The sequence below is a fragment of the Sorex fumeus genome, unplaced genomic scaffold, assembly GCF_029834395.1.
Source record: "Sorex fumeus unplaced genomic scaffold, SorFum_2.1 ptg000072l, whole genome shotgun sequence".
Lineage (NCBI taxonomy): Eukaryota > Metazoa > Chordata > Mammalia > Eulipotyphla > Soricidae > Sorex > Sorex fumeus.
This window is the reverse complement of record NW_026606129.1, coordinates 7,893,587-7,912,212: the sequence shown is the minus strand read 5'-3', so window position 1 is coordinate 7,912,212 and position 18,626 is coordinate 7,893,587. Positions and strand designations below refer to the sequence as shown.

Below are 18,626 nucleotides of genomic sequence, written 5' to 3'. Positions count from 1 at the left end.
AGCTCAGTGGACCGCATATGGTGTGGGGGGTTGAATCCGGGTCCGCCATGTGCAAGGTAAGCTCCACCCTGCAAGGCTGTCCCTCCCCTCTTCCCTCCTTCCCTTTCCTCGCCTTCTCCGTCCTCACCGATCCTGGGGCTCATTCCTGCCTCCTGGAGAATCAGACATGTCCAGCTCCGATCCTACCCTGGGCCCTGTCTCAGAACCTGCTCAGCATCCGCTGGAGATTGGCCAGGGCTGCCCAGAGCTAAACCAAAGACCCAAGAGCTCATACAGGGGACGGTGCTTGCCTTGTATGTGGCTGATGCTGGTTTGATCCCCGGCACTGCGCAGGATCCCTGAGTGCCATGGCAGGACCCCTGGTCACTGCCAGGTGTGGCCCCCTGTTCCCCAAGAACACAAAACTCAGCTTGCAGAGACCACTGGTCAGTGCGACCCAGCCACAGTGCCTGCCAGCATCCAGGGATGGGCCAGGGAAGTCCCGGAGAAGAAGGCCCAGGGCCCCAGGGTTTCGTCCAGACAGGAGCCACCGGCCGCTCCAGAGGGAAGAGAGAGCACGGCTGGTCCCTGCAGGAAGCAGCACGGGTTGGGGGTGTGGGCCGGCAAGAGGGAGCGTTCTCGGAATCAGCGCGGGTTCCTGGAAGCCGAGTGAGAGGAGACGCTCCCCCTGCCAGGCTGCTCACGCCCACCCGCCCGCCTGCCCGCCTGCCCGCCCGCACGGGGGCCCCAGTGCTGCCCCCACAGGGCTCGGCCGTGCCCGATTCAGCGACACGGCACCCATGGAAGTGACACTCAGCTGTGTGCGGGGCCCCTGAGACCTGCTGTCACTCTCCCCACCGAGGATGCTTCCATGTCAGCCGCACATCAGGGTCTTATTGTTTCAATGTCATGCACCAATTTGTAGGACTCTTTCCCAATTTTCAAAGCTTCAGACTGTTCCTAATTTTATGCTCCCTACGTAATAATAAATACTTTGCAACTTTTGAACTATGCCCTAACCAGTCACAGACACGCAAGAATAGGGCTGCAGAAGCAAAAGGTTCTTGTATATTTTATTTAAGACCACTAGAGCAATGTAAAATGATTTCTTTTTGCCATGCCTGGCTTGGCTTGGCAGCTACTCTTGGCACAGTGCTCAGGGGGTTGGGCCATGCGCTGTCAGGGCTGGAGCCTGGGGCCCCCGTGCACAGAGCCCGAGCTCCGACCTTTTGTTAAATGGCTCCTGTACAGGCTTCCCCCAGCCCTGTGGCCCCCACACGCGCGTTGACCCCCGCAGACAGGACACGAGGGGGAGGAAAGGCCTTGGTGGGCCCACGTGGCCCCGTGTGCCAGTAGGAGCAGGGAGAATCGGGCGGGAGAGGAGAGAGCTGGTGCTGGGCAGTGCGGGTGCAGATGCCACGGAGGCCGTTGCCTCATCACGTACCAGCTGAGGGCACGGTGGCTCTGCCAGGCCCTCACGGCACCCCCGGGCACCTGCAGGAACCACTCTTTGGGCTTGCCTGGTGCTGGGGAAACCCTTTTCCCACGAGCACGAGGGGCAGAGCTGGGGAGGGGCTGCCAGGGCTGGAGTCCAGAACCGAGAGCAGCACTGCAGCCCCTCGGCCTCTGCCCGGAGTGTCCTCTGCGCTGTCCGCTCCAGGGTAAACAGCCTTGGTCACTGCCCGGGACACAGCCGGCCCTCGGCTGTGACGGCCTGGCTCTGTGTTTCTTCCATCACCTGGTGGAGTTTTTCCTCATCTGAGTCGGCTTGGACTTTGCGTCTTTTCTTACCGGTGCAGTGTCCGGAAACGCACCCTGCGTTTCATATCATTCCTGATGACCGCTCCGGGTGCGAGAGCCTCAGCCAGTCAGGGCTCTGTGACCGTATCACCTCCCCATGATGGACATGTCCTCCACGCTCCACTGGAACGTCAGCACTTCTGAAAATGTGTGGGCATATGTGTACGTGTGTGTGTGTGTGTGCACATGCAGGTATGGGGCTCGCTTTGGCAGCACATATACTAAATTAAAATGATACATTTGAGATTAGAATAGCCTTCATGCAAGGATGACATGAAGGTGTGTACATATGTGTACATGCATGTGGATGTGTACATGTGCACATGCATGCAGGTGTGCACACACTGGTGTGTACGTGTGTGCACATGCATGCAGGCTTGTGCATACATGCAGGTGTCTACATACATGCAAGTGCATACATGGGTGTACTTGCATGCAGGTTTGTAGATACATGCTGATGTGTACATGCAAGCAGGTATGTACCTGAGCACACATACATGCAGGTGTGTACATGTCTACACGTTCGTGTAGGTGTGTATCTGTTTGCAGTCATGCACGTATGTGTGTCTGCAATACATGCAGGTGTGTGTGTGTCTGTGTGTCTGTGTGGAGCACAGCTTAGCTGCCCAGGCCCTGCACTCCCCGGGCCCAGCTGGCCAGTCAGCTTATCTCAGCAGACCCGAGGTCTGGGACTGACTCACGCACAGGTGCCGACGCTGAGCCCGGCTCTCCGTCCTGCGGATGTAAACCGTGGCTGTGTCTGATTCATTCTCTGTGGCTCTTTGCTCTCCAATGGGACGTCTCCAGTGAAAGCCTCCATTTTGCAAATGAGTTTTTATCTCCAGGCTAATGACGATGACTGCCGCTGTTTGTGGAATGTTCTGCAGGCCAGGTGCCGTGTGAAGGACTCACGTGCCTCGTTGTCTTTCATCGTGACAAAAACCATGAGTCACTCTCACTCCTTCTCCTGCAGCTGCCGGGGGTGAGTGCTGGGGGTCTCGGGGAGGTGTACGGCTCGGCAGTGAGGTGTGTGCGTGCCTGTCGGGTCCCGGGTGCTGCAGCCAACACACATGGCCCCGCCCACACGCTTGCTGTTCAGTCCTTGGTCTCCCTTGCTCTGAGGCCACCCAGGCCAGGGCCTGTGGTGCCCGGGGAAGGCACAGTGCCAGGACCAAATGCAGGGCCTCACACACGAGCACTGCCCCCTCCCGTGAGCTGCCCTCTGTCCCCCGCCTCCCAGGTCCTGGGGCCTTAAGCGTGACTGGACTCGGGACAGCGGAGCTTCTGGGGGGAGAGTGGGCTTCACTGCCGAAGCCAACCTCAATGAAGGGAGGGGTGTCTGTGGGTGGGGAGGGGGCTCAGGGGGCTGGGGCAGGGGTAACAGAGCTGGCACAATGGGGGGGGGGCAGTGAGCTCATGGCTGAGGCTCCCCAGATTGGGCCGGGGTCCGGCACTCCTGTCTGCCTCATGCTCGCTGTGTCCATGGGGTGTCCTGGCACCCTGCTGCCTCCTCTGGCCACCCCTACGGCCCTGTAGACCCTTCGCAAGGACAGCGAGGGGCTGCCAGCCCAGCCCAGCCCAGCCCAGCGCGGCGGGTGGATCTCTGGAACCGAAAGCTTGGGCGCCTGTAAGCTGGAAAATCAGATTTTCCACCCTGAGAGCGTTCCTGTCACTGTCCATCTGCTGCTGGCCCCTCAAGCCTCCCGGACAGCCCTTCCCTCCCTGGCCAGCAGCTGACCTGTCCCTGTGCTGTCCCCAGGGCCGGCTCCCGACCCACTGCCCTGTCCCTGCTGGGGTCCCCGCCAGCCCTCCCTGCTGGCCCCCTGGAGTTCCGGCTCTGGAAGCTTCCCTGCGGAGGCGGGGCCCACTGTCCTCCTCTCACCCCCTGGTCTTCTCCCTCCCCTTTCCCCGCCTCTAGGGTGTCTCTGCACCTCTCTAGCCCCCAGAGGTGCCCTTCCCCATCTCAGGATCCCGCATGAGGGGTCCCGGGCCGGGTCCCCTCCATCTCAGCAGCTCACAAGTGCACTGTGGGGACACAGCACCTCTCAGTCCCTGCGGTGGGGGTGTCACTGGGTGTCCGTGTGTTGCCCTGAGGGACCCCCGTCTCCTGCCCTGAGCACCCCTTTCTCAGGGATGCCGGGGAGGGGGGTCCCCTGACCGCCTGCACCCATTGGGGTGCTCCCCGTGCTGTCCGAGCGTCTTGGGGCTGCAGTGGTTAGCATCCTCTTGGGTCACCCCCGTGGCACTGTGGGGCCCATTTGCTGTGGCACGGGGCTGATGGTGGTTTGTCGGGGGCCCAGGCCGTGCTGGCAGTGGGGACCTGGGGCCTCCCCCAGCTCCGGCTCGGCAGACGATGAAGCACCCGAAGTCAGCTGTTGCCCTGCCCCTGCCCCCGTGGCCCTTGGCTGCTGGCATCGGGCGCTCAGGGCTGTTTGGGCAAGGGCCCTGCCAGCTCGGCCCCCTCAGAGCTGCACCTGGCACAGGTGGCTTGGACCATGGAAAGGCCACTCTCGGGGCCCATTTCCTCTGTGGGACCCTTCCTGGTGGGCTGCGCTGGGCCTGCCTGGGGGAGTCTGAAGATGGTCCGACGCCACCTCCTGCCCTCTGGCGTTGAGCAGGGCTGTGCTCGCCGGGCCATGAGGGCGGCAGGAGGAGAACCAGCGTGACAGAGACAGAGAGAGAGACAGAGAGAGAGACAGAGTGGGGAGAGAGAGGGAGAAAGAAGGAGGGAGAGAGGGAGAGAGAGGAGAGAGAGACAGAGACAGAGAGGGAGAGAGAAGAGGGAGACCAGAGGCACACAAACCAATCTCGGAACCCAGGGGCTTTTGGCAGTAATCCCTCTAGGCTTATTACTAAAATATCAGAAATCCAAAATTGCATGGCCGCTAAGGCGACCACACGACATCATATGCTCTTCATAATCAGCAACAGAAAACAAATGATCTCATGATGTCTTCTTGGCAGGTTTGAATGTTGGGGAAATTCCAAATAATAAAGTTGGGTCTTTTGTCGTAACGTTGAATGTGATCTACATAGAAGAGTAAAGTGGAAATCTGCCACACAGGCGGGGGAGGGTGGTTGGGAGGGGGGTATACTGGGGTTCTTGGTGGTGGAAAATGTGCACTGGTGAAAGAAAGGGTGTTTGATCATTGTATGACTGACCGAGACTTAAATTGAAAGGCTCTGCGACTGTTCTCTTGGCGATTCAATAAATAAAACTTGGGGGGGGGGGAAGACAGAGAGAAGGAGAAAGAGAGGGAGAGAGAGAGAAGGAGAGAGGGAGAGATGGAGAGAGGGAGAAAGAGAGAAGGAGAGAGAGAGAGAGGAAGAGAGAGAAGGAGGGAGACAGGGAGAGAGAGAGGTGCTGGTGTGAAATTGCTCAGAATATCCCTCACCCCTATGCCCCTCCTCCCCGCTCCTTCTCCTCCCTCAACCGCTAGGCCCTGTCTGTCCGCTCTTCCCTGACCCCCGTCTGTCTGCAGCCCCCATCTGTCCACACCCTCGTCTGTCCATCTCCCTGCACCCCCGTTTGTCCGCACGTCTGTCTGTCCACACCCCCTCTCGGCTCCCGCCCCACCCAGCCCTCTTGGGCCTGGACTAGCCTCCGTGCCTCCTGCCCAGACTGAGAGAATCACCTGGGGTGAGTGTGGGCACCTGTCAGGGCCCCTGCCTGGTGGCCCCATGACACCGGAGCAATGGGGGTGGCTGCTGGAACCCGCTCCCCAGCCCAGTCCGGCTGCCCCGGGTCAGCCCCCATGCACGGCTGACCTCTGGGTCAGACTCCCACCTGGGCGGGGCCAGTGGGCAGCGGGAAGGGGCACCTGGTCTGTCCCCGGAAAGGAGGAGGCTGGGTCCTGGCCGAGAGAAACGCTTCCCCTTCTAACCAGAGGGGGGAGGGGTGGCCACCTGGGTGGAAGGGCTGCCTGGGGCTGGGGTTGGGCTCTGAACCCTCCCCCCGCCCCCCACGGACGGGGTGATGGCAGCACAGAGCTTTGTCCCCTTGTGTCCAGACCTTTCCAGTAATCCCAGGCACTGTCTCAATCCGTCTTCAACGCCCCCACGACCCCGTCCCCCCAGCTTTAGCCCCAGGACCTTTGCACTGCAGAGGGGCCTGTCCTGGCCCAGAGCTGGTCCCAGGAAGACAGGCGCGGGGGTCTGGCTTCTCTCCCGAAGGCTGCGGGACTCTGGGCAAGCCACCTGTCCTTGCCGTGCTGCCCCCGGGCACCGGCCTGTTCAGGCCAGCCCTGTCCTCAATGGCCCTTTGTCCAGCTGGCCACGCCCCCTCCTTGCCCTGGGCACCCCGTCGTGTGCCTGTCTTCAGTCTTCGAGTGCGCTTGCTGCCCAGGGCTGGTTCCCGGCAACCCCACGGCCGCCAGCCCGCCCTCACCAGCGCTGGGACCTCACGGTCCTCAACTGCAGCACGGACACCTCGGTGGGGCTGAGAGAGGGAACAGCGGGTGAGGTTCCCACACGCAGCTTCAGTCCCCAGCACCCCACAGGTCTCCAGCCATGCCAGGAGTGATCCTCGAACCCAAGGCACAAGACCAAGGACGACCTCAGGGGCGACCATGTTAGGTGTTGGTGCTGTCCCAGGCACAGCTGTTCTCCCAGGCCACCTCCCACAGACCCAAGTCTCAGACCCCCTTGCCTCCTGCCCAAACCCGCCCGCTTCACCCAGGCTGCAGGGCCCGGACAGCGGAACCCCCAAGGCTGCAGCTCCCGGCCTGGCCCTGGGTGGGCAAACAGACCATGTGTATGCCAGTCTGGGCATACACCCCCTCTCCAGTCTGTGCCCCTGGCCTTCCCCACCGGGGATAGTGGTCAGCGTCTCTGAGTAGAGGTTTTTCACGCCAGGATCCTGTCCCGGGTCCACTTCATGGAACTGCAGTTCCCAGAAGCCAGGACCTGGCCCTCTGGTGCTTATGCTGACGTGCTCCTCGTCGCCGGATGCTTTACAGCCTCCCAGGATGCACAGCCCACCCCCAGGAGCCTCACTTAGCAGCGGGTGGGGGTCTCCCTGATGTACCCCGCAATGACCAGCTGCCAGCCTCACCCCAGCACACAGTTCCCGAGAGAACAGGAAGTTCTTGTGTAAGTCTTGCGGTGTTGTGGGCCCCCAGCCTTTGAATAAAGCCAGCAAGATCTTCTGCTGCTCTCCCCTGGACTCTGTGTTTGAGCAGTGGAGTGGCCACACTCTGGGGTCCCAGCCTGCCCACCCCAATCTTCCCACTCAGAGCCCGGTGGGCACCCGGGTGGTACCTGGGCTGTCCCTGGACGTGCTGGCTGGCACAGGCTTAATTGTGGATTCAGGGAAGCCCATCCTGAGCTCACTGGAGGATTCTTTCCGCATAATTAAAAGTGGGAGAAGTGAAATGTCAGGAGGAAGTGCGCATTAAATACATTTTAAAAGCCTCGCTCCTTTTGGAATCGTTTTCCTCCTTCTGCGTCCGTCGCAGGACAATGTACATCTCATCTTCCTTTGGCATCATTTAGGAGTTTCCTCTTCCAGCCTGGCAAGGAGGCAGAAAGGGCTTCAGGACCCCTCGGAAGTGGCCAGATTCTGCGTGTGTGTGTGTGTGTGTGTGTGTAAGAGAGAGAAGGAGACAGAGAGACAAAAAGAGAGACAGAGATCAGAGAGACAGGCAGAGACAGAGAGTCTAGGACAGAGCCTAGGAGCTTCTCCCAAACCACCTGATGAGTGAATGAAGCCCCCCAGGCCCCCTCCCACCCCGGGGCTGATCCCGAGGAGCCCCCTTACTCCTCCCAGTGGGAGCGGCGGGGAGGGCCCCCAGGCCAGGGTCTGCTGGAATTCGCTGCTAAATCCTGGAGGTCCTGCTCGGGGAAGGGGGCGGGGAAGTGATGAGGCAAACCTGGTGTTTTGGAAGTGCGGGTAGATGCTTTCGGAGCTTCATCACCCTCCGCTCAGAGGAAAACACTGCCTTCAGGCCGCCCATGTGCCCGGGCGCCCGTTGCTTCTAAACCAAGAAAGGAAGAAAGCGGGCGGCTAATTTACGGGCGCCCGGGACGATCCCCGGCCGCAGGTCGCGGCTGGGCGAGGGTCTCCCGCGCCCCCTGGCGGCCGGCCGCGGCGCCGCAGCTGCGGGCGAGGCCGCCTCCGGACAGACCGACGCTGTGGGCGCGCCGGCCCCGCCGCCCCGCGCGCTGCTGCGACTCGCCAGTCCCCGGCCGGGCTAGCGGACAGGCGGTGCCCGCCGCGCCGCGCTGCCCACCCGCTCGGACGCCGCCCGCGGCCGCCCAGCCGGGGCTCCCGGAGCCGCCGCCGCGGCGCAACTTGCCGGGCAGCGAAGTTGCAGGACCCGCGGGGGCAGGTAGCGGAGCGGGGGGCGCGGCTGGCGGCCGGGGGCTGCGGGGCTCTGCAGGGCGAGGCGCCCCGGGGAGCGGGCGGCGGGCTGGGGGGCTCGGGTGGGCTGCGCGGGGGAGGGGGCGCGTCTGGGAGGCGGGGGGAGGTGGCCGGGGGCCGCAGCGGCCCCGGGCAGGTGCTGTCGGGGCGGGACCCGGAGAGGTGCGGGCTTGGGGGCTGGCGGGGGGCGCGGGGGGCTCTGGTGTGCGGAGACGGTGGTCTCGGAGCCCCGCCCCAGCGGGAAGCGGCCAGCGGAGCCGTCCTGCTCCTGTGTGGACGTGGGGCGTCCCCGGGTGGCGCTTCCCGCGCATCCCCGCGGCTCCCGGGGTGGTGGCGTTGGGTGCCGGGGCGCGGGGTGCCGGGGCGCAGGGGGTCTGGGTGCCGGGGCGCGGGATACCGGGGCGCGGGGTGCCGGGCGCGGGGTGTCTGGGTCCCGGGCGCGGGGTGACGGGGCGCGGGGTGCTGGGGCGCAGGGGGCTCTGGGTGCCGGGGCGCGGGGTGCCGGGGTGTGGGGTGCTGGGGCGCGGGGTGCCGGGCGCGGGGTGTTTGGGTGCCGGGGGGCGGGGTGCCGGGGCGCAGGGTGCCGGGATGTGGGGTGACGGGGCGCGGGGTGCTGGGGCGCAGGGGGGTCTGGGTGCCGGGGCGCGGGGTGCCGGGACGCGGAGTGTCGGGGTGTGGGGTGCCGGGCGCGGGGTGTTTGGGTGCCGGGGGGCGGGGTGCCGGGGCGCAGGGTGCCGGGGTGTGGGGTGACGGGGCGCGGGGTGACGGGGCGCGGGGTGACGGGGCGCGGGGTGCTGGGGCGCAGGGGGGTCTGGGTGCCGGGGCGCAGGGTACCGGGACGCGGGGTGCCGGGGTGTGGGGTGCCGGGCGCGGGGTGTCTGGGGGCCGGGACGCGGGGTGCCGGGGCGCAGGGTGCCGGGGTGTGGGGTGACGGTGCGCGAGGTGCCGGGCGCGGGGTGTCTGGGGGCCGGGACGCGGGGTGCCGGGTCGCAGGGGGTCTGAGTGCCGGGGCGCGGGGTGCCGGGGCGCAGGGGGTCTGAGTGCCGGGGCGCGGGGTGCCGGGGCGCAGGGGGTCTGAGTGCCGGGGCGCGGGGTGCCGGGGCGCGGCGTCTCCCTCACGCCCCCTCCCCCCGCCCCGCCGCCACGCGGCTCGCTTGCAGGAGCCGGCCACAAGACCCGGGGCCATGGACGACGTGCTGGCGGCCAACTGGAGCGCCGAGGCGGCCAACGCGAGCGCCGCGCCCCCGGGGCCCGCGGGGAACCGCACGGCCGCGCCGCCGCGGCGCAACGAGGCGCTGGCGCGCGTGGAGGTGGCCGTGCTGGGCCTCATCCTCGTGCTGGCGCTGAGCGGCAACGCGTGCGTGCTGCTGGCGCTGCGCACCACGCGCCGCAAGCACTCGCGCCTCTTCTTCTTCATGAAGCACCTGAGCATCGCCGACCTGGTGGTGGCCGTGTTCCAGGTGCTGCCGCAGCTGCTCTGGGACATCACCTTCCGCTTCTACGGGCCCGACCTGCTGTGCCGCCTGGTCAAGTACCTGCAGGTGGTGGGCATGTTCGCCTCCACCTACCTGCTGCTGCTCATGTCGCTGGACCGCTGCCTGGCCATCTGCCAGCCCCTGCGCGCGCTGCGCCGCCGCTCCGACCGCCTGGCCGTGCTGGCCACGTGGCTGGGCTGCCTGGTGGCCAGCGCGCCGCAGGTGCACATCTTCTCGCTGCGCGAGGTGGCCGACGGGGTCTTCGACTGCTGGGCCGTGTTCATCCAGCCCTGGGGCCCCAAGGCCTACATCACGTGGATCACGCTGGCCGTCTACATCGTGCCGGTCATCGTGCTGGCCGCCTGCTACGGCCTCATCAGCTTCAAGATCTGGCAGAACCTGCGGCTCAAGACCGCGGCGGCGGCCGCGGCCGAGGGCGCCGAGGACGGCGGGGGGCGCGCGGCCCTGGCGCGGGTCAGCAGCGTCAGGCTCATCTCCAAGGCCAAGATCCGCACGGTCAAGATGACCTTCATCATCGTGCTGGCCTTCATCGTCTGCTGGACGCCCTTCTTCTTCGTGCAGATGTGGAGCGTCTGGGACGCGGATGCGCCCAAGGAAGGTAAGGGACGGGGTGGGGGCGCCCTGGGAGGGGAGGGAGCGGGGAGGGCGGGGAGAGGAGCCTGCAGGGCTGGGGACGGGGGTCTGGCGGGAGAAGCGGGTTTGGGGTCTTGCGGGAGGCCGCTTGAGCCTGCCTAAACCCAGACCCAGTGGGCAGGTGACTCGAGGCCATCCGGGAGCTTCCGTCAAGTGGTGGTCACGGGAAAGCCGCAGCAGTGCCCTGGGCGGGGATGAAGGAGAAAGGCGGGGAGAGCCCCGTAGTCTGCGCGGGGTGGGGGGCCAGACGCTGGGAATAGTGCTCCTGGTTCACATCCACGAGATTGTGCTTCCAGCCCAGTGCTCGGGAGCCTGGCCCGTCCGAGGCCCCGCCCCGACAACCACAAGGCCCCGCCCCACGAGGCACCACCCCCACGGAGCCACGCCCCCACAAGGCCACGCCCCAATCGAGCTCTGCCCTTACAAGAGCCCCCCACAAGGCCGCACCCAATGGATCTCAGCCCACAGAAGAGCCCCGCCCCCATGGGACCACGCCCCGATGGGGTTTTGCCCTCATGAGAGCCCCTCCCCACGGTGGGCCCGCCCCCACGAAGCCACACCTAACGGAGGGGGGCGATGTCCTTGCGGACCTGCTCCAGGAGGCCCCGCCCCCGGGAAGCCACGCCCCAGTGGCTCTCGGCGCATGAGGCCCCGCCCCCGCGCTGGCCCCGCCCCCGACCGGGCTCCAGCCCCCCAAGGAGCTGCTGCTGCTTTGAACCCGAGTCCCAGGAGCGGGGAGCTGGGGCCTGCTGACCCCTCGCACTCTGGGAGCGGGCGGGGCAGGTGGCAGGAAGCCTGGAGCCCCAAGCGAGCCTGAGCGGTGAGTAGTGGCAGAGCCCACCTTGGGACGGGGGAGGGCAGGCGGGGCGCGGCCCCTTTCCAGGGTCCCTGGGAGAACAGGCCAGGGCCGGCCTGTGACAGGACAAGCGTCAGGGACGGCAGATCTTGCAGAGCGCCACCCCTGCGTCCCCCCCCCCCCAGCAGGGATCCCGCCTGCAGAGCTCTGGACCCTCAGCACAGCTTCTCCCAAAGCTCTCAGAGGTCACTTGGGGGTCTGTCTCCCGCTCCCTCCCTCCTGCCAGGCTTCTTGGGAGGGTGGCTTGACTCACAGCCCCAGGACTCCAGGCGGGGCTGTCAGGGCACAGGGCGGCAGGGTTCTTGCAGGTGGCTAACCCGACCGTGATTCCTCAGGCCCCATATAGTCCCCAGATCCCGAGAGCAGAGCGGGGAGTGAGCTCTGCCCACAGCCACGCGTGGCCCCAGAGAAACAACAGGCACAGCTGCTCTCCCTCGGGATGGTAGTCCCAGGTTAGGGCTTGGAGGAAGTAGGGAGCCAGGAGCAGACATGAGGAGCCCCAGGCTCTCCCCCTGCCGGGAACAGACACCGGGGTGCCCTGGGCTCTAGTTCTGCTTGGTCAGACATCGAGGTGCCCGGGCTCTCATTCTGCCAGGAGAAGACATGGGGGTGCCCAGGCTCTCGCCCGGCCGGGAGCAGACGTCGGGGTGCCCTGGGCTCTAGTCCTCCTTGAGCAGATATCAGGGTACTCCGAGCTCTCGCCCTGCCGGGAGCAGACATTGGGGTGCCCGGGCTCTCGCCCTGCTGCCTCGCCCAGTCGCGGGACCCTGGGAGCTGCCTTGTCCTGAGGACCTTTCGGAGTGGCCCTGTTCCTCTTCAGCCCGGCCCTGCCCCCTCTGTCCAGCTTTCTCCCTCCTTCTCAGGGGCGCCTCGCTTCCCCTCACCCCTGCTACCTCTCCTGCTCCCCGACTCTCACAGCCGCTGCCCCAACGCTCACTCTGTGTCTTAAAAATGGAGTTGAGGGGGGCAGAGAATGGGGGGCTCTTCCCCCGAGCTTGGGAAGCGGCCCCTCCAGGCTCCTGGTCCCGTCCCTTCCCCCTTGTTCAGGGGGCATGTGAACCCCCCCCTGGTCCTGGCTCACTGTCCTGGGGTGCTGGCGGGCATTGCAGGTGGGGGTGTTGTTGTGCAGCCGCCATGTCCCGCAGCCCACGACACCCCCTGGGCAGGGACTCGGGTCCTTGCAGGCGGGGAGTGAGGGTCGCACAGCCTCTGCGCTCACTGCAGACGCCCGGGCCCCTCTGCTCCGCCCTCGGCCCGATGCCCCAGAACCCAGCCTTGGCCTCCTGGCTGCAGCCCGTGAGCAGGAACTGAAACTCCCGAGGGGTCACCCCGAGCCCGCTGGGTCATGTCACGCTGCCCCCAGCCTGCCCCCAGCGTCTCTGGCCTTTCCAGCGGCTGGTGTCAGTGGCCGGTTATCAGGACGCCCTGTCTGCTAATTTCATGCTTCGATTCAAGCCAGCCCCATTCTCCAGCTCTTCTTATTTTCCAGTTTCTGCCAGCAGCCAGGGACAGGCCGTGAAGAACAGTCCCCAGCTGCAGACTGCGGCCTAAATTCGGAAGGGAATGGGGGGCGGGGTGGGGGCTGCACAGGCTGTCCACTGACCAGGTGCTGGGGGGAACGGCCCCCAGGCGCCCAGGGGTTCTGCCTCCCTGAGAACAACGTTGGAGGACCTTAAAGACGCGGCTTGGGAAAGGGGTTTTGCGGGATGCCCAGGAGCCGGGTCTGGAGAAGCCATGGGCGTTCCTTGTGGGGAGCCTTGTCAGAGCTCCCCGCGCCCAACCCCCGGGATGAAGCTCGCCCCCGCTTCTCGGGCCTCCAGGTCACAGCTCTCCTGCTTCCCTTGTGTGCACGTTCCCTGCACCGCACCTCATATGCCCCGAGCCGAGGGACCCCCTCTCAGTGAAGGTCGGTCGCTGACACGCGGCAACCAGGCCCGACCCGTGACAAGGTTCGCGACGGTACCCAGTGGCCTGGCGGGGAAGGCTGGCACACCCGATGGTGGGCTGCCGCCTGGGGACTTGCTGTGAGCCCCGAGAGGTAGGAGGCGGCCTCCCTGGGGGGAACAGGGCCCAGGATGGGGCGTGGCTGATGAGCCTCTGGCACTGTGAGGGCAGAGGGAGCCCGGGCATGGGGCAGCACTGCGGAGATGGGCCAGGCGTGGCCCCTCAGCCCCAGAGCTGGGACCCCACTTTCCTCTGCTGCCAGACAGGCCCAGGGCACGCAGGTTTCTGGTGGCAGGAAGCGGTGCTGGACTGGCCTCCTCCTCGCCCTTTTCTCCTTCCCTTCCTTCCCTCCCTCCCTCCCCCTTTCTTCCCTTCCCTTCCCTCCCTCCTTCCCTCCCTCTCTCCCTCCTGGGGAACTTGCTGTGTGTCCTTTGGAGTCACTTTCCATCTCTGAGCTTCCCTGTCCTCCGCTGTTCTGGGCCAGCTTGGCCAGAGGACCCCCCCCCCGGGGCTCCTCTTCTGGGACCTCCCTGGCGGGGGATCTCATTCCCACAGGCCCCTCAAGGCCCCTCTGATGGGAGGCTCCTTGTTCCTGCTGGGCTTCAGTTCCCAGGGCGGCCAGAGTCCCCGTGTGCCCTTAGTGTGCGGCCACTTGGCCCGGGCCGGTTCCCCTGCGAGGGTCATTCCTGTGCAGTGGGGGTGGGGGCGGGGCTCCGCCCACCCTGCCCGGCTCGGGGGTAGAAGCGACTGCTGAGCCCCTGCTCAGGGCGTGTGGGAAGGACCCTGTGCATGGCGAGGTGCGTGGCAGGGCCGAGCTGCTGCCCAGCGCCTGTCCACCTTCTTTCCCACGCCCACGTGGTCTCTCCTGGCCTCGTGCTCCCGACCCAGCCCCGTGTCGCCAAGTCCTCTTCTCTCCCCAGGGGAGCACTCCCGGCCAGTTCCGCGGAGAGCACCCGCTCCCCCCTTTCCTTTGAGCTTCAGGCCCCTGCCTGGCTCCCCGTGGCCCCCTGGCAGGGTCTGGGGCTCCGTCTGCTGTGGCTGTGCTTTGGGGGCGACCAGGCACGTGTACCTGAGTGGGTCAGCGTCAGCCCCGTCTGACTCAGTGGTTCCGGGAGTGTCTGAGTGTTTGGCTTTGCAAGCGGCATCCCGCCGCGAGACCCCTTCCCGGATTGGCTTCTGGAGTCCCTGCTGGAAGTTTCTTGTGGAACAGAGCCCGGCGGCTCCTGCCTGGTCCAGGAAGGCCCCGGGACAGGCTGGCGGGTTTCTGGGGTGGGGTCCGTCCTCGGGGGCCGAGGCCTGTGCGGCTTGGAGTGATCAGGGTTAGGGGCTGGCTGGGGGTCCACGTCCTCTGCAAAGCTCACATTTGTGACAAGCAGTAAGCTGCTTCTCACCGTCTCTCCGGCACCAGCTCCGTGGGGCAGCCTCCCCTCGAGTCCCTGACTGTGTGGGGTGCGGTGGGCATGCGGACACCCCCCACCCCACACCCCTGCCCGTGACTTCTCTGCACCCCTGGGTGTCCCCCTCCCCATGCGGCTTGTCAGGCCCCTGCGGGGCTGCACCAGCTCCTCATTAACCCGTGCAGCGTCCTGGCCGGGGACGGGGCCCTCGCTGTCTGTCTCTGCAGGGAGTTACTGATTTGTCGCAGACGGGCTGGAACCCCAGTGGGCACCAGCAGTGTCTGCCCCCTGCCCTGGGCGCTTGCACAGGGGCACTCGCGGGCTGCAGGGCTTCGACAGGGATCCTGGTGGGGCTGTCGGGCCCCACCCCTTCTTCCCAGGCCCCCAGGAGCTCCATGCGGGGCCGGCAGGCAGCCTGGGAGCTGGGACGTGGCTGAGGGGTCAGGGGTCCAGCGTCCGCACACACCCGACTGGACTCTCCCGGGAGAACCTGCATGTGTGTCGGAGGGCGGAAGGGGGTGCAGCGGGCACAACTGTGCGTCAGGTGGCGCCAGGCCAGCAGGGGCTTCAGGGTCTGTGCTGTGGGGGTGGGAGGAGGGGAGCAGGCGCTGCCCCGCCCGGCCTCACCCCACCTGCCCGCCCTCCCCCCGCAGCCTCGGCCTTCATCATCGCCATGCTCCTGGCCAGCCTCAACAGTTGCTGCAACCCCTGGATCTACCTGCTCTTCACCGGCCACCTCTTCCAGGACCTCGTGCGGCGCTTCCTGTGCTGCTCGGCCCGGCAACTGCGGGGCGGCAGCCGGCCCGGTGACACCAGCGTCAGCAAGAAGAGCAGCTCGTCCACCTTCGTGCTCAGCCGCCACAGCTCCAGCCGCACGGGCGCCCCGCAGCCGCCCTCCGCATGAGCTGACCGCGCCCGGGAGGCTCCCCGAGCCGGAGGGCGGGTGGCCTCGGGGGTCCGGCAGCTCCCCTTGCCTGGACCCGCCATCTCTCTCCATCTCCCCTGGACGCCTTTATTCCGGGACCCTGTACCGGGCTGTCCGTCACTGTGGGCGAGTGGCCACCAGCAGGGCCCCAAGGGGACACGGGCTCACAGCTGCTTCGGAGGGGACTCCCTGGGTACCCATGGGTCCACGCGCGTCGGGCCAGTGCCGTGAGCCGGGCTCCCCCGTGAGCCCATCGTCCCGTCCAGGGCGTGATGTTTTCCAGTTAGAAGCTGCTGGGAGGGAAAAGGAACCCCGGGCCGGGAGCGGGAGGAAGGAGCCGGTGCTCGGAGCCCCCACCGTGGCCTTGTCCCGTGTCCTTGCGAGCTCGGGCATCCCCACGCACTCATGCACCGCCACAGGCCCACACGCTCGGGGGTCCTTGGGACAGAGCAGTGCCCAGCTCGGCCGCAGTTCCCCACACCAGCAACAAACGGTACAGAAAAGGAGCTGAAGGGCCTGGGCTCCATCTGGCACTGCCAGGGGCCACTTCTGAGCACACAGCCAAGAACAGTCCCCAGCACTGCCAGGGATGGCCCCGAAGACACCTCCCCCCCAACACACACACACACACACACTCTCTCTCTCTCTCTCTCTCTCTCTCTCACACACACACACACACACACACACACAGGAAAACCCATTTGTAACAGTTTCAGGAAGAATAAACGGATTACATGTAAAACAAGTGTAAGACTTCAACCCTGACCGGTGGGGCACCTACCTTGCATGCAGCCTTCTGGGGTTCGATCCTTGGCACCCCAGATGGTCCCCTGAGTACCACTAGGAGTGATCCCTGAGCACAGAGCCAGGAGTAAGCCCTGAGCACCATTGGGTGTGACCCCAAACATGAAAATAACGTTTACTCTGAAAAATACAAAATACCACTGGATAAAAAGTTGAATGAGCGGGGGCTGGAGCAATAGCACAGCGGGGAGGGCATTTGCCTTGCACGCGGCCGACCCAGGTTCGATTCCCAGCATCGCATATGGTCACCTGAGCACCGCCAGGAGTAATTCCGGAGTGCAGAGCCAGGAGTAACCCCTGTGCATATCCAGATGTGATCCAACAAGTAAAAAACAAACAAAAAAAAGTTGAAGGAGCACCGTGAAGACCTCTGCTCACAGCCTGGCCTGAGATGTGGGGAACAGAAGCCGTTCTCCGCCTATCTGCAGACCGATGACGGTCAGCTTCTTTGCACGAATGACTCTGCACAGGGGCCCAGAACAGTCCCCTCCCCCAAACCCACTGGTTCCCCAACCACGAAGCCGCAGTGACGGCACAGAGCAGGACTGGCCGGGACAAGCTCCCCGTCATTTGGCGTCTGCTCCCCCCCCCCGCCCCCGAAACACCAGGACCCTGCGCTCTCTGGGCTGACCTCTGTGGGCTGGGCGCTCAGACACTGGACGGGCCATCTGGGCCAGCGGGGCCAGGAGCTGGGGGTTTGGGTGCCTGAGGGCCCGAGCCACACTCAGAGTGGGGGAGAGGGTCCAGCTCCATGCGTAGTGTGGGGGTGGGTGGCCCAGGTCCAGACCCACGGGCGAGAGCACTGTACAATGGGTCTCAGACAGACGGGGAAGAGCCAAGCTGGGCCCCCGCCTCACGCCGCAGGGAGACACTGAGCCCAACACTCATGCTCTTGGTGTCCACGCTGGCCTGGACGGGGGAGTGAGCCCTGGAGGACGCCCTGTGCCATCCACGCACCGTGACATACAGCCGCACCCCCGCGACTGTGTTCACGTACCCCCAAGCCGAGCAGGGGCAAACGAGGTGCCCGGGCCCTGGTCCCCGAGGTACACCTTTATGCAGCTGGGACAAGGGGACAGTCCCCAGGTTCTGTGCTCATGGGTGGAACGTGCCAGTGTAACCAAATGAAAAGTCTGAGCCCGAGTTTCAAATGGGTAAAACCCTGCCGAGACTGGCAGGGAGCCGTCGGCGCGTTTTTGGATGCTGGAGGCCGAAGTCACCGCTCCGGGACTCATTAGGGCAGTGACCCCGAGGGATGCCACGGGAGGCTGTGATGGGGTTGGGAAGAGTGCGGGCCCCCCTGGGGCACTGTGGCAGATGGACAGAGCACTGTCCTGAAGCCACCAGTCTGCTCTCTGCGTGCTCTCACCAGGCACACACACATGCACACATGTGCACACACAGGTGAGCACACACACAAACACATACATACCTGCACACACACACCACACACACACACACACACACACACAGAGTGGGCGTCCCTGTCCCAGGGAGCAGGGCTGCGGTGCGGGTTGGCTGCAGTGCCCTCGCCCTCACTGCCGGCTGAGTGGCCGGTGTCCCCCCGCTGGGCTCTGGCCCCGCTGAGTGGTTGGCGTCAGCACTCACTGCTCCTCACTCTCGGGGTCTCAGCACGACCACCAGGTCTAAGTGTGCGGCGTGGCACTACCCTGGGAAGTGGTCACTGCAGGACCCTGCAGGCCAGCTGTGTGAGAGCCTGGGGTGCCAGTGGGGTTCGGCTGTGCCCTGGGGACACACAGCACTTCCGGAGCCTCTGGGCTGGGACCAGGGGCCAGTCCTTGAGCTCTGGGTATGAAACGTGGGTCTCATTAGTCTGACAGCGCGGGACAAAGGGGGAAGCCTGGGGGGCCATGGGGAGGCCCCTTTGTCAGGGCGCCCCACCTTTTGGGGTTCACGCAAAGGGCCATTGAGATCAGCCGTGGCTGTGTGGCCACCAATGAGGTGTCGCTCATTTGCTTCCTGATGAGAAAGGGTCCCAGGGTTGCCTCTGACCTGGGCACCACGTGATGCCCTGGGCACTGCTGACCGGGCCCGGGATGGCCTGAGTGAGTTCAGGCATCAGTGCCAGTCCTCAGGCTGAGCACAGAACCACGGGTCTGGTTCACTGAGAACCGCCCTGAGCACTGCTTAGGGAGTCCATCTGGGGAGGAAAGAGGTGCCAGTGGCATCGTGAGACACGGGTGTCTGTCTCTCCCCACCCCGCCCCCTCCAGGTGCCGCTGAGGTCCAGGTGCTGGGCTGAGTATGGGGTGCCTCTCCCTGGCCAGTGCCATGGCCCACTTAGGGTGTCTCCCAGGGACTGGGGGTGTTGTGCTCAGTCCCCCCTCGGGCGGGGGCTTCTCCGTTCCCGCCTCTGCCTCTGCCTCCCAGGAGGTGCAGGACTGGGTACCCCCGGCCCTGAACACTGTCCT

General features: G+C 65.5%; 1 protein-coding gene across 1 annotated transcript; it reads left to right on the top strand.

Annotated features, from left to right (window-relative positions):
• The first annotated feature begins 9,324 nt into the window (after positions 1 to 9,324).
• On the top strand, positions 9,325 to 15,370 carry OXTR (oxytocin receptor). The gene is made up of 2 exons (XM_056129278.1): positions 9,325 to 10,234; positions 15,120 to 15,370. The coding sequence occupies exons 1-2, from the start codon at positions 9,325 to 9,327 to the stop codon at positions 15,368 to 15,370; spliced, it is 1,161 nt and encodes a 386-aa protein (XP_055985253.1).
• The last annotated feature ends 3,256 nt before the right edge of the window (positions 15,371 to 18,626 follow it).

Coding starts and splice junctions, on each gene's coding strand:
- OXTR (XM_056129278.1), top strand. CDS start 9,325: ATGGACGACGTGCTGGCGGCCAACTGGAGCGCCGAGGCGGCCAACGCG. Junction 10,235..15,119: donor CGCGGATGCGCCCAAGGAAG/GTAAGGGACGGG, acceptor CTCCCCCCGCAG/CCTCGGCCTTCATCATCGCC.